This window comes from Gorilla gorilla, chromosome 1 (genome assembly GCF_029281585.2).
Source record: "Gorilla gorilla gorilla isolate KB3781 chromosome 1, NHGRI_mGorGor1-v2.1_pri, whole genome shotgun sequence".
Lineage (NCBI taxonomy): Eukaryota > Metazoa > Chordata > Mammalia > Primates > Hominidae > Gorilla > Gorilla gorilla.
The window spans coordinates 121,893,282-121,918,199 of record NC_073224.2 but is presented as its reverse complement, the minus strand read 5'-3'; the positions used below and the strand labels follow the sequence as shown (position 1 = coordinate 121,918,199).

The window sequence follows — 24,918 nt, the reverse complement described above, 5'->3', positions numbered from 1 at the left end:
CTTGCTAATGGTCTATCAATTTTATCTTTTCAAAGAACCAGCTTTTTGTTTCATTCATCTTTTGTATTTTTTTTTTTGTTTCAATTTCATTTAGTTCTGCTCTGATCTTGGTTATTTCCTTTCTTCTGCTAGGTTTGAGTATGGTTTGTTCTTGTTTCTCTAGTTCTTTGAGGTGTGATCTTAGAATGTCAGTTAGTGCTCTTTCGGTCTTTCTGATGTAGGCATTTAGGGCTGTGAACTTTCCTCTTAGCACTGCCTTTGCTGTATCCCAGAGGTTTTGATAGGTTGTGTCACTACTGCTGTTCAATTCAAAGAATTTTTAAATTTTCATCTTGATATCGTTTTTGACTCAATGCTCATTCAGGAACAGATTATTTAATTTCTATGTATTTGCATGGTTTTGAAGGTTCCTTTTGGAGTTGCTTTCCAGTTTTATTCCACTGTGGTCTGAGAGACGGCTTGACAGGATTTCAATATTCTTAGATTTATTAAGGCTTGTTTTATGGCTTATCATATGGTCTATCTTGGAGAAAGTTCCATGCACTCTTGAATAGAATGTGTATTCTGCAGTTATTGGATGGAATGTTCTGTATATATCTGTTAAGTCCATTTGTTCCAGGGTATAGTTTAAATCCATTGTTTCTTTGTTGACTTTCTGTCTTGTTGACCTGTCTAGTGCTGTCAGTGGAGTACTGAAGTCCTCCATTATTGTTGTGTTGCTGTCTATCTGATTTCTTAGGTCTATCAGTAATTGTTTTATAAATTTGGGAGCTCCAGTGTTAGGTGCATATATGTTTAGGACTGTGATATTTTCCTGTTGGACAAGACCTTTTATCATTATATAATGTCCCTCTGTCTCTTTTAATTGCTGTTGTTTTAAAGTTTAAAGCAACTATCATTCTTTTTAAAAACTTTTGCTTCTTTACTGTTTTTTTTAATCAATTTTACTTTCTTTCGCTAATATTTTTACAAAATGGTTTCACCTCATAAAAGATGTGGGCCATACATAACATTTCATCATAAAAGAAAACATACACCATTTAAAATATACCACATCCCTTTCTGTTACCATGTTTTTATTAGTAAATATGTACTTATAAAAGGGATTTGAACAGTGATTTTCCAAGAATAATGTGAAAAGTAAAAATAGTTTTATCTTTTCTCCAGTATTCATTGCCAAAGTATATGCGCTGCTAAATAACAAGTTTTCTTTTATTCTTAGAATAGTTCATGTTGGCACTTCTTGAGTTCTTTTAAATTATGCATTTTCAATGGGTAATCAGATGAGCTTCTTTATAATAGGTTTTTGTCTTTGTTTTATAGTAAACTCTTGCTTTTTCAGAATTTGGATCAATCTTCAGTGGCAAATATTTTTATTTTTATGAAATTCATGAACTGTCATGATATAAAGATCCTCTGTAAAATTACTTTAAGTCTTTCCATTTCCTATATCACATGGTTTAAAATTCCATGGTTGATTCTTGCTGCCATTTTTATATTTGTTCCTGTTTACCTAATTTTTCTTTCTCCTCTGTTGCTTTAAAGATTTTTTTCTTTAACCCTGGTTTTGAGCAATTTGATTATAATGTGTCTTGGTGAAGTTTTCTTCATTCATGTTTCTTGTGATTGGAGTTTGTTTAGCTTCTTGGACCTGTGGGTAAATAGTTTACATCAAGTTTGGAAAGTTTTTTGCCATTATTTCTTCAAAAAAAGGGTTTTTTTGGGGGTCCACCTTCTTGTGTTCTCTTCTTTGGAGATTCTAAGTTCATGTATTTTAAGCCACTGTAAGTTGTCTCATAGCTCATCACTGATAACTTTCTATTTTTATAAGATTCTTATTTTTTGCTCTTGTTTCATTTTGGATAGTTTCATTGCTAAGTCTTCAAGTTCACTAATTTTTACTTCTGCAATGTCTAACATGCTAATAATCTCATCTGGTATATTTTTCAACTGAAACATTACAGTTTTTGTTTAGGGAAATTTGATTTGGGTTTTTATATCTTCTAGGTCTCTACTTAACTTTTTGAATAGAGGGAACATAGTTATCATAAATATTTTAACTGTCATTGTCTACTAATTGTAACATCTTTATCAGTTCTAAGTTGGTTTTATTTTCATAATTATTGATCACATTGTACTGCCTCTTGGCATGCATGGTAATCTTTGACTAAGATGCTAGACATTACAGATTTTACTTTGTTGGGTGGTAGTTATTTTTATATTCCTTTATATAAATCTTGAGTTTTGTTCAGGGATGTAGTTAGATCACTTAGAAACAGTCTGATCCTTTCAGGTCTTGCTTTCATTATTTGCTACATAGGTCCAAAGCAGCAGGTTATTCCCCACTATTGAGGCAGGACCTTCCTGAGTACTCACTCTACCCAGTGCCACTTGAATATGAATTTTTACAGTCTGGTTGCTGGTAACAGGCACTGTTCCTGCAACCCTATGTGGCCCTGTGTGAGTGCCAGAAACTGCTGCCTTTAATCCTCTAGGATGATTCTTTCCCTCACCTCAGGTAGGTTCTTCACATGCATGTGATTATCAGCACTCTGCTGAACACTCCAGTGCATTCCCTTGGTTATTTCTCTCTGCAGCTCTCTTCTCTCTGGTACTGTCCTGTGAATTCTAGCTACCTTAGTTTCCCCACACTCACAGCTTCATCTCCTCAGGGAGCACGCTGGGCTTTGTCTCAAGTCCCCTCCCTGTATCATGTCCTGGAAACTCTATCAAGACAGCTGGGGCAATTACAGGGCTTACTTCATTTGTTTCCTGTCTCTCAGAGATTACTGTCCTTCATTGCCTCCTGTCTGGTGTTTCAAAACCATTATTTCACATATATTTTGTCATTTATTTCAGGCAGAAGGGTAAATCTGGTTCCATCTTTAGAGTAAGCAGAAGTTCCACTCATCCATTGTGAGAGACTGTGTCAAACAATTTGCTGAATGCCATGTAATTATGTTCATGGAATCCCCTACTCTCATGTCTATTACTAATCCAATCCAAAAAGAACATTAGATGGTCCAGCAAGAACTTGTTCTTAGAAATCCTTTCTGATTCTTCATGATGACTAGTTCCTTTCTGTCTTCATACCATGACTTCCTAGAATTTTGTGAAAATGGACATTAAATACATCTATATTTTCTTCAATCCAACTGCATTTGTAGTAGCAATTTAAAATAACCAGTTACTCTTCTTCCTTTGGGGTTCTAGTTTCATCTTAGCCATATTTGTTTACCTGGAATATAATCTGTTATTTTAAATTACTGCAAGAATCCAAATAAATTATATATCAAGGTACTATTTCAAATGTGATTTTGCAATTAATATTAATATTTTAGGAATAATGGAGGGAAGCAGTGGGATAGGAGAAAGATAATTTTAAAGAAGGGAAAAGTTGGATTGAAGGGGTTAGAGGAGAGGAGTTTGGAGTTAAAGTATGAGTGCTTTGCATTTTATCTTATAATTCCCTTTTTAGCATGCCATTGCTTTCCTTATATTTTTTTTATTGTGGTAATAAACACATGACATAAAGTTTACCATCTTCACCATTTTTCAGCGTATAGTTCAGTAGTATTAAGTATATTCACACTGTTCTTTGCAAAACTAAAACTCATTTCCATTCCCCTCCCCAGGTCCCTGGTAACCAACATTCTACTTTGTTTCCATAAATGTGACTACTTTAGAGACCTCATAGAAGTGGAATCACCCCATATTTGTCTTTTTATGGCTGACTTATTTCACTTAGCATAATGTCCTCAAGGGTCATCCATGCTGCTTCCCTGATTTTGATTCTAGAGCTCTTATTTCCTACTACTTCTCCTAGTGAACGTACTTTAGTCGGTCTAGTTTCTTTAGTGTTTTTTTAAAGGTATTTTTTCAGGCTGAATCCTTCTTTTCACAAAGCTACTTTCTGTTTTACCCCACCTATTAACATCTTACTAATTCAGCATCATTTTAGTCTTTCTTCATGACTACTCTAGCCTGCACCAAAATTCCCTTCTCTGAATTTCTAAAACATTTATTTTCTATTTAGCACTGAATACAGTTGTCCCTCAGTATCTATGGGGGATTGGTTCCAGGACCTCTCACAGATACAAAAATCCTTGAATGCTCAAATCCTTGATATAAAATGGTATAGTATATTCATATAACCAATGCATATGCTCCCATATACTTTAAATCTATGTAAATAGTTGTTATATTGCCTAGGGAATAATGACAAGAAAAAGGTATATACATGCTCAAAACAGATGTAATTTTTAAAAAACCATATATTCAATCCATGGTTGGTTGAATCCATGAACCCATTGATATGGAGGGCCAACTGCATATATACTTTGTACTTTTATTAAATTTGTCCATGCCTAAAGGTAAGAGATTTCTAAACCAGACTCCAAGCTATTTATGGGTAGAGTATATGTTTCATATACTTTAATTCTCAAATACAACTCTGAGTAAGCAGGTACTTATAAGTACATATTGATTTGACTTAGCTTGTCTCCAGGAGTAAGTGAGCAGAAAACAGCAGAATAGGGGACTTGATGCTACTCTTTTCATCCAGCTGCAAAAACAGTTCTCTCATGGTAGGAGGCTAACTTCAAGATCCAGTTACAGACAAGATAAAAGATAAACAAAGGAAATAGTGGCTTTGTTTTTCAGTCTTCTCTAACCCTTTTTTCCCCTCATCTGAGAATCCTCACCCACAATGATCCCACTGATTCTCTCTCTCCAAAATATATTACTTAGTCACTTTTGCTCAGAAATTTAAAAGTCATACTACTATTGATGTTTTATGGACAAAGCCACTAACAGAGTTGTCTCTGAACTTACTTCAAAACCTTGCTCAGGGAATTTGCTTTAATAGTCTGATAGCTAGCTAACTGTGCATTGATTTGCTTATACTGAGAATAACTTCATAAGCAAATGAAGATAACAATAGCAGTAAAAAAGAGAATTAAAACTATGAGAGGATACGACAATAACATCAGTACCAATACCTATTCTGGATAATTTACTAGTTTTCCCCTCCCTTTGGCCCCCAATATTTTATAAAACTTTCTTTCTCTTCTTTTTTTTTTTTTTTTGAGATGGAGTCTTGCTGTATCCCCCAGCTGGAGTGCAGTGGCGTGATCTTGGCTCACTGCAACCTCTGCCTCCCGGGTTCAAGTGATTCTCCTGTCTCAGCCTCCTAAGTAGCTGAGATTACAGCCATGCGCCACCATGCCCGGCTAATTTTTGTATTTTTAGTAGAGACGGGGTTTCACCATGTTGGCCAGGCTGGTCTCGAACTCCTGAACTCAGGTGATCCGCCCGCCTTGGCCTCCCAAAGTGCTAGGATTACAGGCATGAGCCACTGCGCCCAGCCTATAAAACTTCCAAACATAGAAATGTTGGAAGAATTTTACAGTGAAGTGCACATATACTTACCTCCTAGAGGTAAGCTGGTATCACAAATTGGTATCAAGTTGGTATCACAAATCTATTACTCTATTCATTTATTACTAGCTTTCTTTACAATACTACAATATGTTCCCTTAGAAAAAGTAGCTAAGTTAGCAAACCAAACTAAATATCAAGAAAAACTTGCTAAGTAAAATTGTTTGCAAAGGAAGAACTAGAAGACAATGAAATTTTTTAAAAAACCGGACAAACTTAGGGCAATAAACTGCAGGCAACAATATTTACCTGAGTTTTGAGAGAAAAACTGTTGCCACAAATTTTAGCTCCTACATTTCTGCTTTTAGAAGCACCAGATTAAAAACATTTAGAATTTTTATTTAATAAATAGCAAATTATTTTATAATATTTATTTAATAATAGTAAATTAGATGAAATTACTTTTAGGGGATGAATTTGAAAATTACTAGAAAGAAAAAATTAAGAGCAAGATTAAGTGTAGCCAAATGGTAAACAATTCTTTTTTTCTGATTCCTTTCAAAAACACATGATTAACGGACCATCAAAAAGTGAATGGACAAATAAAATGTGGTGTATCCAAACAAGAGCATAATACTCATCAATAGAAAGGAATGAACTATTGATAAATGCAACATGGATTAACCTAAAAAATATTATGTAAAAAAAGCCAAACATAAATGTTATTGTGGTGAAAGCCACGTAACATAAAATTGACCACCTTAACCATTTTAAAGTGTACAGTTCAGTAGTGTTGAGTATATTCACATTGTTTACCTTGTAAAACTCAAACTCTATACCCCTTAAACAATGATTATCCTTTACCTCCTCCCTAATACTGCATGATTCAAATTATATGAAATTTCACAAGCAGCAACCTATAGTGACAGAAAGCAGATAAGAGTTTGGGGGTGGGTAGAACTGACTGCCAAATTAGAATGGAAATGTTCCATGCATCAAATAAGGCTGATGTTTACCCAGGCTTAAACATTTGCCAAAATGCAATAAACTGTACACTTAACATACTTCAATAAAGCTGATTTTAAAAGTTTTTTTAAAAAGACTAATGAACAAGGATGGAGAAGAATAGCCTTATTGTGTATTGCTATATTAGTAAAATTTGGATTGTAGCTCCCTCTACTGTAGCAAAAGAAATTGGCAAGCATATTTCAAAGATTAAACTTTTGAAACTGGAAAAATGCTTATATTAAATAGTAGAAGTGAAATTCACTCTGTGTGTTCCTACATGCGTGTGTGTGTGTGTGTGTGTGTGTGTGTGTGTGTGTGTGTGTGTGTGTATCCCAGTGCCTAATATTTAGATTGCATTGTATCAGGACATAGGAAGCACTTAAAAATGTGAAGACCACAGTTCTGGTCTTCCAGTATACCTATTTGAAGAGACTGAACTACATAAATACAGCAGTTAAGCAAATTGCCCACCTGACTTTATGCTAGGTTCTCTGCCAGTATAGTTAATTTCTTAATCCCTAATTGTCTCCGTAAGTGTTTTACTGGGTCACAGATGTCAGTGGTTATCAAAGTGTGATTCTCCCAGACCAGCAGCATCAGCGTCACCTGGGAACTTGTTAAAAACGCAAATTCTTAGGCCCCACTCTAGACCTATTAATCAGACACTCTGTCAACAGAGCCCAGCATCCCATGGTTTAAGAGGCCTTCCAGGTGATTCTGATGCACACTCAGGTTTGAGAACCACTTTTCTAGGTTACCAACTTTGTGTAACTTCTAACAACAGTTAGTTGGTACTGTTTCTGCTTTTCTCCTTCATGTGGGCATCTGGACCTTTGACTCTCTACTGAAAACAAACCCACAGCCCTGACATCCTCAGCTTTCACATTTTGCCTTGGGTCCCTTCTTCTTGCTTTATCAATTCTTTGACTCATTATCAGACACCTCCTAAAACTAAGTGAATTCTGAGATCAAGCTCTAAGCCCCAACCAGGAAATAAAGTAGGTCTATTCTCTTCTCTTTCCCCCTCCTACTCTTATTATATACAAGATATTATAAAATTGCTGGGGTTTTTTAGCTGTCTCCTTCGAAATGAAATGATTCAATCCTTTATTCAGCAAACATTTAATACTGAAATACATAGTATATGAGTGGCCCTACCGTAGATACTGGGGATAAAACAATAACCCAAATATACAAAAATACTGTAAACTCTTCATGTAGTTTATATTCTAATTGGGGAATGCCTAAGAAAATTATGTGCTCTGTTGGAAGATAGGTGCTATGAAGAAAAGTAAAGCAGGGAAAAGTAAGAGGGAGTAAGGGAACAATTTGAAATTGTATACAGGATGATTAGGTAATGCCTTAAACACAACTGATAAAATGATATAATTAAAAACTAAACAGGGATCAGAGTAAAGATGCAAATAGCCAAGTTATTTTCTTGCCTAACAGACTAAAAATTTATCAACAAATTCAATACATATTTACTGAGTGCCTCATGTGCTAAGTGCTGGGGAGATCATAGTAGTTAAAAGGAAAAGTCCCTACAGCTATGAGGCTTACATTCTACTGGAAGATAGATTAAAGAAAAAAAAATCCATCTAGGCTGAGCATGATGACTCACACCTGTAGTCCCAGCACTTTGGGAGGCTAAAGTAGGATTGCTTGAGCCTAGGAGTTCAAGACCAACCTGGGCAATTAGCAAGACCCGCATCTCCACCAAACAAGAACACCACACACCTATGTCAGATGGTGATATGGATTGGCTCTGTGTCCCACCCAAATCTCATCTCGAATTGTAATCCCCATAATCCCCATATGTAGAGGGAGGGATGTGGTGGGAGGTGACTGGATCATGGGGGTGGTTTCCCCCATATTGTTCTCCTGATAATGAGTGAGTTCTCATGAGATCTGATGGTTTTATAATGTTTGACAGTTCCTCTTTCACATGCTCTCTTTCCTGCCACCACGTAAGATGTGCCCGCCTCCCCTTCTGCCACGATTTAAGCTTCCTGAGGCTTCCCCAGTTATGCAGAACTGTGAGTCAATTAAACCTCTTTTCTTCATAAATTACCCAGTCTTGGGCAGTTCTTTATAGCAGTGTGAGAATGGACTAATACAGATGATGTCAGTGTTATGAAGAAAAATAAAGGAGGGCAAGGACAGAGAATAATGAAGGGTTTGGATAATACGCATAGGGCATATTTTTACAGGCAGGCACTCAAAACAGCATAATTATAAGTTAGGGAGAGAGTGAATGAAATTTTTAGGATGTAAGTTATTTTATGTCAGGATTATTTTACATTCATTGATGTAGCCCTAGCATACAAAACAGCTGGCACACATCAGGCACTTAACAACAAACATATGTTGGATAAATCATTTCATATATTACATTTGTATTGTTTATATATTTTAATCACTATTTACTTAGTAGAAAAAGAGCTCACATCTTGATAAAGAACAAAGAGGTGGAATTAAGGATTCCAGAAAGCACTAGTTTAAAAGGATGAGCAAACACTGAAACTTTCATTCCATTTACTTCCTAAGAATAAGATTGTTTGACTTTTCATCTGTGTTCTTAACTTACAGAAAACAAGTTTTAAGTGATTTACTCTGTTGTCTAAGATTTACTTAAAACAAAAGGTTTGTTCATTCAAATCTTACTACACATTATCAGGTAGTGCCTAAATGTCTCCATACTTCTCAGAATACCCATCTGATTTTAACCATTTCTAATTAATTTTCTGAAACTCTCTGAGAAGTTTTCTGAAAAGTTCGCTCTCTCAGCTTATTTTGCTTAATTATAGTTATGTCAAATGCACATGCCACTGCCCTAGTCATCCATTTTACTTCTAGGAATCTAACCAACATTTATCTTCACACAGGGAGCAGAGATACATGTAAAAGGACATTCACTGAAGCACTGTTTATAAGAGCAAAAAAACAGAACCAAGTTCTATATCTAACAATAGGGTACTGATTAAACAAATTATAAAACATTCCTCAGTGGATTTATATATGCCAATATGGAAACCTTTCCTAGATAAAAAGGTGAAAATGCAAGTTTCAGAATAATAGGTATATATAATCTTATATATGGAGAAAAAAGGCTAAAGGATATATATTATATATATTTTTATATGTTTGCATATACCCAGAAAATTTCCAGAAGGCTATATCAATAACTATTTAATAATTATTCTCTTTGGGAAGTGAGATTGGATGTAAGGCACAAAGAAACTCATTTTTTTTTGTCATTTCTTCAGTTCTGCACTATTTAACTCATTTTGCAATATCCACATGCTATTTTTATAATTCAAAAAAAGCTGTATTAAAAACAACTTGATTTTTTAGGAGCTACACATTATAGTGTTTACACAACTGATTTTAATATGACAAGTGCTATGCTGTTATGTATATATAGCTCAACAAACACATTGATTGCATGCATGCTTGTTCTAACTCAAACACTAAACTAAAGCACTGAGAATATTAATATTTCACATAGACTATCAGGACAAATGAAGTACTGATAATACACACTTAAGGATATTTTAAGAATATACTTCCAAGTCGGGGCAGGGGCCACAGGTGGACCTTTCTTCCTTAACAACAACAACGAAAAAGAATATACTTCCAGTGTACTCTCACTTAGAGTGTTTGAAAGTGACTAGATTCTTACATCCTTGCCAACACCAGAACAAAAACTTTTAAATGTTAAGCAGTGTGATAGTAAATAAAACATAGTATCTGATCTATTATTTCATTTATTTCTTACAAGTGGATCAAGTATTCTTCATGTGTTTACAGCCATTTCTTTTCTAAGAACTGCTACTACCTTTTTTAGTAGGCTTAGTATTTTTTCTTAATAATTTCTAATTTTAAGAAATGTTTTCCCAGTGTGCCACTGTCTTTTTACTTTACTTAGTGCTCTTTTTTTTGTACAGATGTTTTTTATTTTTATGTAATTGAATTCTCAATCTTTTCTTCAATGATTTTTGGGTTTTGTATCATGCCATCTTCATCCCTAGGGTTGAAAAAAACTTTCCAATTGTTTCATGATTTTATTTCTTTTTTTAATATTTAAAGCTTTGCTCTATAGAAACTTAGTTTTGGTACTTAGCAGGTATCCAGCCTATTTTTTTCAAAATAGAGTATTTTTAAAGATGTTTTTAAATATTTACAGAGGCAAAAACAAAAAGTATTTTTAAAAACTAAAATAACTTCAATTAAGCTAAACTACAGTTCACATTTTGATATTGTTGAAATACTATTAACATGTTCATCTATGTGTTAGTTACGTATGCACATGTGGACTTAATAGCCCACTTAATATTATACTGTGAAAAGTCTATAAAAATGCAATTGTTTTGGCTTCATGATACTATTGTGGATGTGCCATAATTTACTTAACCATTCAGCTATTATTGAACAAATAATGACTTATTTTTATAACAGCAATAAACATCTCTGTACATAAATCTTTGTCCATAACTCTGATTATTTAAGATTACTTATTCTTAAGTATATAAGTATATATAAGAATATAAGACATATTCTTATATAGCTTTCCAGAATTTTACTATATTCAAAGTTTGAATTTCAAGAGATAGGGAGGAAAAAAGCACACAAGCAAGAGACACAGACATAATTTCTGCCCCAGAGACTCTGATACCAGTGGAAGTAGACATACTGTGGTGATAAATTTTAATTTTATGCTATTTCTCTTTCCTTTAATAACAAATTTGTTAAGACTATGTTTCCAACTAACTTGTGATTTCTGAGCTGCCTAATGCCTGATATATATGAACTCAGAAAAAAATGGTTGAAATGTATCCTCAAAATGTATACTTTTCTCAGTTTATCAGATCTTTAAATAAATGTGCAACAGAATTGAGGTAAGGTGCAATGAAAATCTAATTCAAAGAAAGATTTAGGTGAATGGGTGTAGACACTAAGGTACATATATAAAATAATACACACCTTCAAAGTTTTTGTTAAAAGGCTTATGACAGTAAATGGTATAAAGTGATAGAACCATAGAGAATCCACGTGGGAGATATTCATTCAACAATTCAAGTGCTGCTACTAGAGAACCACTCCTAGGAGTCTTGGTGTTCTATCTGCTAATTTCCTCGCAATTCTTTCAGCTTAAGAGACTTTTGACCAACTGCTATTTCACTGAATCCAATGAATAAGACAATCCTTGGAGGGACAAAAGCCATTATCAAAGAACATATTTCTCTTTCTTGCAGCTGGAGAGGGGACAGTAGTACCATTTAGCTCTTCTTACAAAACAATCAAGACTCCAACCAAGTGTCTTTAAACAAGTTCATATGTTAACTAAAAGCTATTCATGGCTTTTCTTTCTTACACAACTCCTCCCCTCACTTAAAAAGCAAGCTGACTTGTATTTATTAGTAATAATGCACCTAAAATCTTCAGCAACTAATTCTTGTCTCAAAATACTCAGAAATAAACAGTCTATACATTTAATCTTGAAGAAATCTCTCAGAGCCCCTGTCCTCCTCAATCTCAATATAGTATCCCTTTATCTTCCTTTCACTTCTTTCCTGTATTTATGACTTCTTTTTTGGTTTATATCCAGTTTTCATGGAGCATATGTTCCAAAAACTTACTGAGAAAGAGGATTGGAAGTGGATTTTTTGATACCTTACATGGCTAAAAACCCAGAATTCTAAGTTGGAATTAATTTTCTCTCATGAATCAACTGCTCCAATGCTTCTAGCTTTCATGACTGTTCTTGAGAGGTCTGAAGCCACTCTGAATCCAGATCTACGAGACTTTATTCTATTCTCTCTCCCTGTGGAAGCTGAGATCTTTCCTTTACCCCAGTGGTTTTGAAATTCCAAGGTGCTGTGCCTTGGTGTGGGTCTGTTTTCATCTTCTATGCTGGGATCTTGATGGTGTCTTTCAAGCTGGAAACATATCCTTCTATTTTTGGATATTTTCTTAACCTTGTTATATTCATATTTTAAACTTTAAAAGTCAAAGTATAACACACATACACAAATATGCCAAATCTTACATGTTTATAGTTCAATAAACATTTCTAAGTCAATACTGTTTATTAATATTTAAAAGTAAGGCACTAACATGCTGATTAGAAACTGTAGTCAGGTTGGCACTGGAAACTTTAATATTATCTCTGATTCTTCCTTCTTACTGAATCTTCTCATATCTAATTAGATATTCAGGTTTGTCAATTCTACCTTTAGAGCTCTCATCTCATTCTTAATATCCCATGGTCTACTTTATAGCTATTACCCTGAATACCAGTTCATCCTATTTTACCCACCTTGCCTTCAAGTCTGGTTCAAATGCTACTACTTCCAGGAAGTCTTCCCTTGTTTTCCAGGTTAAGCAAACTCTTTCTTCTCTAAAAGACTTCTGCATTTTGTTAATATTTCTCTTATGCACTTAATGTATTTAAAATTTGTTGTATATATTGCTTGTGTTTTATTTCCTGTACTAGAGTGTAAGAGTTTTAGAACCTTTGAAGGAATCTATCTCTGATCTTCCTCGTTACATAGTTTTTGTTATGCCATCAGTATATATGCTAGATAAATATTAATACATGAAGTAAGGTCTATTGAGGGAAACAAAAAAAGTAGGAGACACGGCCTCTTCTGGGGAAAAAAGTATGCCTATAGCAATAACTACTCCATGGTATAGCACCTATGACAACATGTAAAAGGTAAAATGAGCCTCAACTTATGTCAAGAATACAGGTTTTTTCATTTAACTTTGCCACTGCCGTGACAATCAGTTTCCATCTCTGGTAGCTAAAACACATTGATTGTTGCCTTTTAATGAATCCGCAGTAAATTCCCACCAATTGGTAGAATACACAATCTTAAACTGACAGCTTCCGACAAAGCCTATTTAAATTAACTGATATTTGAGAAATATTTAAGAGACCATACTTATCTTCATTCCTCTATAAAGTTTTAAGCTCTGTTTTTACAATAAAACTACAGCTACATTAATTTAGATCTTCACAGAAATGACTTTATTCAATTGTATTTTAATATTATGCCATCAGTTTTTATAAAGAGTAAATCAGATTGAGTGTTTTTGTATCTTCCCTAAGATCACTGTTTCAAACAAAATAAATATTTTCAAAATATTTACCATTACCATTATGTATTAGGTTGAACCATACTAAATTGCCAATATTCAAATTACCCTTTTTAAAAGGGTAATTTCATATGGTTCACTTAATAGTTCAATATTTTTATAGAGTTATCCAATTTAAGCCATTTTATAATTTAGCAACATAAAAAATTCTGTCTCATTTGTCAAAGTAATATGCTCCCTCAACTCCCAGAAATGATAATGACACTGTGCAGAATGATTCCTTTTTGCTTTAGCTGCCAGGAAGTGCAATGCTGAATGTACTGCTCAACTGTGACAATTTTCTTAGCCTAGGTGATGTTATAATTATTTGTATGTTTCTTTTTGTTTGACCTTTTTCACTTTTATTGCTCCAGATGTATGTTTTTCTAAAAGCAAAAATTGTAGCAAATATATATATCTATATATATATAGATATACATAAATAACTGGTTACCTAGCATACTGTTGTGTTGAGAAGAGTTCTGACTGAACTTGGCAAGGAAAAGTACCAAGATTAACTGGTGATATTCCATATAGGTACTAGAAGGGGATGAGGCAGCATACCATGTATTTCCAGCCCTATGCCATGCATGTACTAAAGTGCTCCAAGTTGTAATGATGAGAGATTTGAGAATTAATTATGAAAGCCAGTCTGCAAAGAGGTGAAATTTGAACTGAAATTAGAAATGAGAGAGAGGCATTAATTGATAGAAAGGATAAAGGCATTCCTGCCAGAAGCAATGAAATATAAAATAGACAAATGCAAGAGAAGAAACTTTATATATATGTAAATATTTGAATGTACATTAGGTTGGTTTAAGAATAGAATCTAGGATTAAAAAAATATTCACAGTCTCAAAATTATCACTCCACAGATGTTATTAATTACAAAGAGAAAAAAGATTGTTTACATGACAATAATCAAATATAACCTATGCTCAAACTTAAAATCACCAATAATGGGCTAAACTATTATGTGTCTCTTTAAGGGATGCAATGATAAGAACACAGATCCATATAATGTTCATGCTGAAAATGTTTAACCTAAATCTGATCATGTGGAACAATTAGAAAAAAATCTGAAATGGGGAACATTCCTCAAAGCAACTAGCCTGAATACTTTAAAAATGTCAATTTCATAAAAGATAAAAGAAAAACAGGAAAACCCTGTGCTAGATTAAAGGAGACTAAAGAGACGATGACAACCAAACGTAACAAATGATTCCGTACTGGATCCTCAATTGGCATTAAACAAAAATAAAGTACATTATTGGAACAATTGGAGAAATTTGAAAATGGGATTACATATTAGACCACATTATTATATGAATATTAAGGTTCGCAAGTGTGAGAACTGAATGGTGATTATGTACGATGATGACCTTTTCTTGAAAGCTACTGTTGAAATATATTGCTGGTCACCATCAACTTGTCCAGCAAAATAAAAAGCTAAAAAAAAAAGTAAAACTATGTGTATATGTGAGTGTATACAGAAAGAAAGAGAAGGAAATGTGGCAAAACTAGGTGAAAAGACACAAATAATCATTGTCCTATCTTACAGTTTTTCTGAAGTTTAAAAAAAAAAAACAGGAGAGATACTACACAATCTGGGCCAAATGCCATAGTTTACAGACATGTAAACCAAAAGCAAAAAATTTTATTTTGACATGTTCATTCAGCTAGATGTAGCTAGTGTACAACTAAAGTTCCCGTCACTTTATTTTCTAGTCTAGTGCTCTTTCAACTTCTACAGTCTCAAGCCTAATCACAAAGGATAAGTCAGAATAAGAAACATCTAGATGTAGGAAACTGAGTACCAGGCAGATGTTCTAAACCATCCCAGCAGTAATAAGGGGCTGGATTAGGGTAAATTGTAGAAATGGAAAGGAGGGAGCAAAATAAAAAAACGTAACAGAAAGAAGCATAAAGAATTGGTGATACATTAAAAGGAGGAAGCAGATGATTCTATAATGTATAAGCTAAAAAGATAGGAAAACAACAGTACTGGGGTAATAAAAGAAAAATTAGAATAAGATAGACATTTAGAAACTTAGTGTGAGAACAGTACATTTTAATTGTAATATATGAGAATGTAAACTACAAGTATACTAGAATGTAAAATCCAGAAGGCAGGAATTTTTGTCCTGCTCGCCTACTGAAACATCCTGAAGTGGCTTGAACAGTGCCTGGTAATACACATTTGTTGAAAAAATAAAATGTTTACAAGGCATTCATGTACAGATATGCAAGAAATACAAATAATAAATTTAAGAGCGAGTATGAAGAGATATTTATTTGGTCAGTCTTTAGGGAAGTGGACATATTTACAATCTCCATCTCTTCCAGGTCTGTTTACAGAGACCTCTACCTGGGGTTTTGAGTGAAAGACGAAAATAAAGTTGTCTACTCTTTTCCATTGTTCCTTTTCTGTGTATCTTTACAGTAAGCCTCATCGGGTGGATGAGTGGCTATGGTCATTTAGTACTATCAAAACTGCATGATCATTCCTAACAGATTTCATTAGCTACAGTAGGGAGCTCAGGTATGATTCCAGGACCAGCATTATCAGTAACACATGGGAGCTTGTTAGAAATGCAAATTTTTAGGCTAAACTCCAGATCTACTGAAACTTTGTGAGTGTGGACCTAGTTACCTGTGTATTACGAAGCCTTCCAGGTGATTTTAATGCACATTAAAGAGCAAAGAACAAAAAATTTTAACAGGTACTAAGTACTTTTTTGATAAAATACCTACCTTATAGTCTAAGTCATTCTTTTTGAGATGTAGCTAAAAATTTACACACCCAATTACATAAAAAGATATTTACAACAAAATTTAGTGTAACCTGTCACATAGTTGTAATTCATCATCTAGTGAGCACACAGCAAAACAAGTCTAGTATAAAAATATTTTTTAAAGCTATATACTTACTTTAATGTTTCAGCAAGAAAAAAGCTCTGCTGTACATCATCATGTGTAGGAGTAGAGGAATATACATCTTTGACTCCAGAAAACCCACCACTAACTCGGCAATACTTTTCAATGGCCTATGAAAGAGATCAGACAAAATAAGCAATTCCGTAGAATTTCAAGTTTTGAAGGACAACAAAACTTTGAAGGACAATAGTCAAAAGTTCATAAAGATTTGTATGAAAATTTGATGGTTTAAGAATAATATATTATCAAAAGGAAATATTCTCATACTGGAAAAATTAACTCATACGAGAAACAGGATGTTTCCTATAGAACTTCTCTGTCTCCAAAACTCTTTAATCTTTTTAAGACATCTTATATTTTCCTAACTTAGAAATCAAATTTAGGCTATTTTTTCTAAATGAGGGGTCTGTCTGGCAAAATAAAGGTCCATTAGTTCTGACAAATCAAGATGGAGGTCAGTTTCAATTAACAATTTTTATTGCAATTTTATCACTTCCAAGGACAAACAATAACCCACAACATGCTAAAAAATATTACTTAGGAGCACTCTATAGTAATAGCAGTAAGAGATAATATTTACTAAATACATACTATGTGCCAGACATTGTATTATCATAATCCTATGAGTTAGCCATTACAGGTGGTACCAACTGGCAGAAAGAGCCCACCTACTACAATAATAATTACAATATAAAGAGTTAACAATTATAAGGTATTTACTATGTGCTGAATGCTGTTCTAAGAGCTTTAAATACAGTCACATTTGAATTTCAGAACTCTATGAGGTTAACAGCCTCACTTTTCAGATGGGAAAACTGAAGCACAGAGTAATTTGCTCCACATTATTAACTACTGTGCTTTACTGCTTGACTGAGAGTTAAAATTCTTACTCTTTTTGCATCTTTGGGCGTGCCTAAATAAAATATACTGAATCAAATGGAATCTATTCACAACCTTATTTTTTAATTCAAAGCAACCAAACAGTCTGCTTATGCAGGTACAGCACAGTCCAGAATTCAACCAATCATGAAAAGTGGAAAGCACATGTGGTAGTTTTGTTTTTCTATTCTACCTAACCCTGCGAGGTCATCCAATGAAGGCATGGTTACTTAACTAACCATCGCTGTCTGCCATGGCTTGTTGTTCCTAGTCTTGCTACTTTTCTTACTCTTCTGGGCTTCTCCTTCCTATGAAAAGCTAATTAACATAAAAAAGGTGTTTATTTAATCAATCTGCTCATTTTATAGCTCCATTTTGATTATAACTAAATTTAAGGGGTTTGGTGCTTTTCTCTAATATATTCTAAAGAAATTTTGGATACAAGAGTTTTTAAGTACTTTTCTTCACAATAATCATGTGTCTTCACCACCATATGAACTATCAAAACGGTTTAAGAATAATAAGAAAGTAGTGGGGAGGCATGACTAATCTTTAAGACATTTAAAGTCATGAGGGCAAGTTTGGAAGTTTGAATATGTAAACAGAATAGCTAAGGCTACAGAAGACACGCTATACTGCTATTCTGCCTCACCTAGCCTTCCCTTTGCTTTCTTCGCACCCAAGAGGAGAGGCCAATGGTGATGCATGAGCAAATACTATTGAAGATGTGACACCGCCTCTTTTGCCTCCATTCCTCCCTCTTCTCATCACTTCCACTGCACACTTCTGAAACTTGAATTTAGAGTATAACTACTCTAGTTCTTGTTCTTGACCGATTATACATTGAGTTTGTGTTTGTGCATATAGGCTACAAAAGCAAAATTCTACCTCCTATAATTCAAATTTAGACAGACATGGGCTAAAGTTTGACTCTGTCACACCTCTCCTTAACAGACAAAAGTAGGGCCATACTTGAAGAAAGCACACAGGAAAAAAGGACATTAGGAAAAGGAAGAATTATCCTAAAGTATTCCTCAATGACAAAAAGTGCTTCTGCCACCACTTTCCACTCCTCACGTGATTCAGACATATCCCCCTCATTCCTCTAAATAAGGAGCATTAAATATCAGGGGACATTCAAGTGAAACAGATTCATTATATGATTATTTTACCTATTTCCCTTACATAAAAGAGTGCTTAATTTACGGAAGCATTAGTAAGCCACTGCTAACAATAGAAGTGTGTGTGTATTCTATTCCCAAACCACTGTGGCAATAGTTTGGCTGTCTTCTCAACTGTGGCAGCACCCTCCTACACAGAGAATTTCACTAGTAGCTGTGCTCCCAATTCTGTAGCCAAGGGGCCAAGGAAAAGCAGCATCAATAAATGCTGCATCTGTTCCTGTCCTGTGTAACCACTTGTTTCCATTAATATGCTCTTATTGTTAAAGTCCAAGAGGACTATCTAGGTCTGAATGACAGGTGAAAAATAAGTGTACTCCCCTTAGTTCAAGATCTCACATTATTCCTAGGTTATGGCTGTGGTCTCCCAAACCCACCAATTTGTGGATTACAATCAGATCCTTTTGCTTTGTTACTCCCCACTGAAAAAAGCCTTCAGGAGTTCCTTCCCCCTTATAAAACATTTAGCAGTTCTGTAAGGAATTCTCAAAAGTCAAGGAGCTTTTGCAGGTAGAAGATGCTAAGGAAAAAAGAAAAGTAAGATCTAAAGGGCTTTTTGGATAAGCAAAGAACTTTCTGTTACCATTTCCCATATGACAGCACTTAACGCAGTAGCTGACAGAAGTAACTAAGAGAGTGTGTATTACGGGGAGGGAGTTGTGCACACGTCTTATTTCCTGAACAACTAAGAACCTTTGATTTGGTGTGTAAGGCTGTCTACATAATGGCTCCAATCTTCTCTCCCACTTTGCCACTGTGAAACGTTCTCTTTACATAAATTGGTATACATCTTGCCTTAAAACATATCTCATACATTCCTGTCTGGGCAATTTACCAGCACTACTGACCTCATTTGGGATGTCCTTAGTCATTCTATCTAGATTGTAAGCTTAAGTTAAACAATTTGAATACGAATAGTCACCATAATTAGTGCTATTTATCACAATTAGTAAATCTCAAAGAATAAAACAACCCCTTACCCCGGGAATAAGCTATACTTTCATAAAAGACTAATAGTTTTTTCCTCCCTAGGTACTGATAGCTATGGATTCCCTGAAAGACTTTAAGAGTAAACCACTTGCTTCCTTTACTTAACTAACCATTAAAAATTCCTCCTTTGAAATATATATATTTATATATTTTTAATATATTTTAATATATATTTAATATATATCGTAAGATTTATTGCTACTGCCCAGAAACTTAAATTGACTAAGAGTTTCTTCATCAGATAAACAAAAACTGCCCTACAGATACTAAAAATGAGGTAACATGGGTGAGGGTACGTGGCATCATAGGAGGGCACGAGTTAACACTCTTGCAGATAAAATGGAATATTGGCTTATTTACCAGTGCTGCTTCCCAGCCCCACTGCCTGTATCTTGGATCGTGAGTGAATCGCCATAGGTACCAATAGGTTTCAATTACTTCTGGACGGAGGATATAATACTTTTCAGCCTGCCGGACAGCCACAGCCTCCACTGCACCATCAAACTTGAATGATTCAGGACCTAGCTTTAATGCTGTAACATGACAAAAGAAATAACTGAGCAAAATAAACCATTTAAGTTTGCTTGCAAGGACTTCTTTCTTCCCTGAAAGAATAGAATATGAAGTAATTTTTGTTGTTTATTTTTATTGTTGCTGTTTGCACTCAGTGCAAAATGAGTCATTTTAAAAGATCCACATTTGGTTTTCTTAAAATAGACTTATAAACATTCCTGTTATTCTAACATAAAATGTTTCTCAGAATAATGTGTATCAACATACTGCTAAATCTAATTCTACCAAAAAGAGTCTAGTAATCTTTTGGAAACAAATGCAAACTAGACATTTGCACATCATACAGTCCATTGTGGTCTAAAATAAAAGTATATAGATAATGACACTGTGTGGATTTTTTTTTTAAGGCAAGGTAATTTTAAAGACATTTTGCCATAATACACACATATAAGAAAACATTTTAGAGCTTAGATTATGAATTGATTTAGTTGTAGATAATTACAGTATATATTTAGCTGGAATAACTACTAAGGAAAAATGAATGGATATTTTAAAATATGGTGGCCAAAAATTATAGCACAGCTATAAGAAAACACAGCAGAGGATATAATAACCTGCTGGAAAGTTAGCAAAACTAGGATTGTACTTTTTAATTAAAGGATCTAAATTGAGATTAAAGACAAGTAAAAACAACAGAAGACTTGAAAATACAGGACACAAATCAAATAATCATTTTTTGGTTTACCATAACAAAGAGGGGCATGGGTTCATCAACTTGCAATGTGAAAATGACAATCAGAACAAGAATCAGCATCAGCAATGTCATTATGAAACATTAAAATCAGAAATATAAGGAAATCCTTTCAAACTCTGGTACACTATGAATTTCTGAAAGGCAGGGAATGTATCTTGTTCATACTTAAACCTATAAGCATCTAGCATAATACTTGGCATATAATGGCTGTTCCCTGTTTCATGGAGTAAATATTTAATTATAGTAACTATGATATACCATATTTTAGAATGTATGCTATATGAACTTCAATTATTTTAGGTCTATTATTTGATTTTTGGTCAAAATCTGCAAAATAATCCTTATTCTCATGGATCCTAATATAAAATTGAATATCCATCCTGGTCCTCAATGTGTTACTAATTTTAGCTATATTTTAAGGCATAATTGGCATTCTGTATCAACACGATAATTTAATTTAGCCTCTATTTCGAACTCAGATCACTGCCATTATATGTATTATACACCAAAACTTAAACTACCCTAAAATAACACTACTTCACTGTCCTCTTGACTTACATTCTTTCAAGAAATGGAACCCTTATTTAGTTAACGAGAGAACTGAAGAATCAATTTTGCCATAAGTTTAATTCCTTACTGTATAAAAATAACTTGACAGATTTATGAACTAGCATAAATTTTAGGTCAATCATATTTGTTTCATGGTATCTGATGATAAATTAACCCTAAAACAGAAATTGTTATTTAATAAAATCAACAATTCAACTTCTGAAATCAAATAGAAATTTCTAGTTTTTTGGCTTTCAGGGAGCTCATTATCTATTACTTCATATAGAAACTCATGTTTTTAAAGCCAGAGAAAACCTTGGAAGGTCTAGTCCAGTGTTTTTCAGCCCCCTTTTCATTATTGCACCCCTAAGAAACCTTTTGTCTTTTTTAAAAAAGCCTAATTGCCTTCTCCCTCCATAAAATTTTAATACCAAATATATACTGTGTATCTATTTATGACTATATGTATATCTGTGCTTTATATGTATATCTTTATAAAAAGAGTAAAAATTTTCTCAGCCCCAACCAAAACAATTTTTGTCACCATTTAGGAATCATCTCCTTTTCCAAGTAAGGACACTGAAGTTCAGAAAATATTTGCCCAATGCAATGTCAGAAGATCTTTTTAGTTAAAGCCATAAACAATTCCAAAAACTACTGGTGAACTAACTGAAAAACTACTAGTTAGCCAGATACCAATAAAGATATATATTGTTATTTTTTGGTTATTCTTCTCATCACAAGAGGATAGGCAAGGCAATATAACTGAAATCAGTCAATTTTATGTTCTTTTAAGTAACTGTTTTTATAGAAGCTGAAATGGCAAAAATAGATTCTTATATTAAAATAGTTATTCCATATATTCCCAAATACCCCACGATTCTTGTCTTTAAAACAATTACTTCAAAATCTTTAACAGAAACAGCAGCAGAATTCAGAATTTAAAAAATAATGCAGAGACACATTTCCAGAATTAAAATTCAAGTTCTTAAGAAAATGATTTGCCTTGTTGGTATAAACTATTTGGAAGTAAAAAGTGCCTATATATTCTCCTTCTTATTGCTGAACACATTTTTAACTTAGAGATTATTTTAGACTATATAATTAGCCTTATTAATATTCTTACCAGTTCTGTCATATGACTCATGACAAGTACGTGCAATTTCTGCCCCTAGCTCTAAATAATGACCAGCTTTATCTGCTCTGGAACCATCTGCTCCTAGTGCAAACATTCCCCCAGCAAAGCAGGCCAAATGCCCCATCTTTTTTTCCAAGTGCCCATTCTTCCATTCTCCAATAAAGATAAGACCTCCACGAGACTTCTTAATAAGATGTTTTTCTATAGCCTATAGGAAAGAAAAGATATTCAGAATTTTAGATGCAAACTATTAGTGTTCAAACTTACTATATCCTTCTGGCCATTATAAAACCTGGGTAATATGATAGTCTATAAAGTAGTAACTTTCCCAAACTGAGACTTAATTAACAGCAAGCGTTGGAGTGGGTGATCAAATTGCATATAATCTGGAACCAATACCTGAATCACTACCATAATAAGACAGAGTGGAAGAGGAGAGACTTGGCCTAAAGACTACCTTCTACATAATATTATCTTTAGTCCCTTACTTCTCAAATTTAGGCATTTGTTTTGGATGCTTTGTCATGGATAAGAGAAGCCATATTATAAACACTGTCTACCCTACTGGAATATACATTTTTCTCAAAAGATGCAGGAATGCTGAGAGAAATAGTCTATATTAAACTTGAGTATATCAGAGTATAACAATCACATTTCAGTTTTAAAATGAGATTTTTAAGAGCTTTGCTCCTTTGGAATATGTTCTTAGACTTTGCTGAGATGAGCTATTTTCTACCTTTAGAGGTATTTCTATGGAAAAGTATAAGCAATGGCCATTAACTCAGTTTTCTTTAGTAGAAACTATTATACATGATTAGTGGTTAACTTTTCTTTCTGACAAAAAGGAGTATTTTTACTGTCAGTTGTTCTCTGACAAGTTTAGTAACAATCAGCCTTGGAAAATTTTACTCTGTATTCTCCATAATAATGATGTGAGTTTAACAGAACTGGAGTGACTATGTCTTACTCATCACCTGTATTCCAGAAGGCATATAATGTAGTGTGCACTCAATATATGTTTAATTATTAAGTAATTTTATAAATGAATGGTGCGCTTAGATAATTGTATTTGATGTTGGGGAATGAGAGGTGGCTGATAACCAAAATGATAATTATCTTTGGATTATAAGTTTTTGTCATTGTTTTAACCATAGTACTCTGAAGCACAAAAAGATTAGTTTTTTGAGTATGGGGTGGTATTTTTCATCTTTTTGAACCTCATGATAGTACCATGTTTTCCACATATAAGGTATTCCAAAAACGCCTAAAGATGGTATCCATATGTTTGTCATTTCTGTTCATTATAACCTAAATCTTACCATATTACAATTAAAAGATATCCAAGCATATCCACCTGGACTTACTAGAACTAAAGTAAAAGGCAGTCAGTTAGGGCTTTTTACCAATAATTTTAAAAGAAAGTAGAAACAAAGGATATGGGTATCTGTAAGGATAGGGGAAGGTAGGATGGGTATGGAATAATTTAAGTAAAATAGCTCAGAAAGACAAAGTTTAAAAATAATGTATTTCAAATTACAATGAGTCTTAAGTGGTCATTCCTATCTCTTTCATACATTCCATATGTCATTTATTTTATAATATGCTAATAGAATAGTTTTTGAAAATAATTAACACTGCAAAGACTGCATACTTGAGATCATGTCTCAAAGTGAAAGCTGATCAACTGTTATTAAAAAACATTTATTAGGTACCTATTCTTGATTTAATAAACTAATAAAACTAATAAAAACAGGGAAAAGAAAGCAAGTACAGAAATATTTACAAGATACATAACATATAGCAGATGATTCATGAAAAATAGTGTGAATTTATATAAGGTTAACTTTCAAAGCAGTTATCATGCCTTTCAAAGCATGTATAATTAAAAAAACAATGACAAATACAATTTTTTTCCTTTGGAAAAAATTAAGCAAAAGTCAAAATAGTTTTAAAGAAAATTACAAGAAAACAGACAAAATTAATTTATTACATGGTATATGATATATCACATGTTCTCAAATATAATATTAAATATATTCATGCATTTATCAAATACTACGGAATACTTATTATGTTTCAGGTATCGTGCTAGGTGCTGAGATAATGATAAATAAATTAGTCTCTGCCCTCAAAGGAGGCCACAGTCTAGCGGGAATTACTAAAAACTATTTTCAACAATATGGTTCTAAGAATATTAAATTCTTCCCAGATAATAACCCATCTTGGATCATACAACTTTCTAGGTTTAAATTTTAATAAAAGAGAATAAAGTTCTCCTACTAAAATTTATATTCTTGGTTGTACCTTTAGTTCAATTTATTATTTAACACAATATCTCAATAAACACTTGTTGAGTACCTATAATGGGCAAAACACTGTGAGCCACATATTAAGTTCAACTCCAGTGCATTTTTTAAAAACAATTGTAACAAATTATGTGCCTGAAC

The 24,918-nt window shown here is 33.5% G+C and overlaps 1 protein-coding gene across 1 annotated transcript in view; it reads right to left on the bottom strand.

The window, feature by feature from the left end:
• Nucleotides 1-24,918, bottom strand: part of MAN1A2 (mannosidase alpha class 1A member 2) — a 159,534-nt gene that overhangs the window by 9,420 nt on the left and 125,196 nt on the right. The window contains exons 10-12 of the mRNA XM_004026429.5: nt 22,460-22,679; nt 19,878-20,050; nt 16,462-16,577 (exon numbers count right to left, since the gene is read on the bottom strand). Coding sequence (XP_004026478.1) covers nt 16,462-16,577; nt 19,878-20,050; nt 22,460-22,679 — 509 coding nt within the window. The remainder of the gene's footprint in view (nt 1-16,461; nt 16,578-19,877; nt 20,051-22,459; nt 22,680-24,918) is intronic.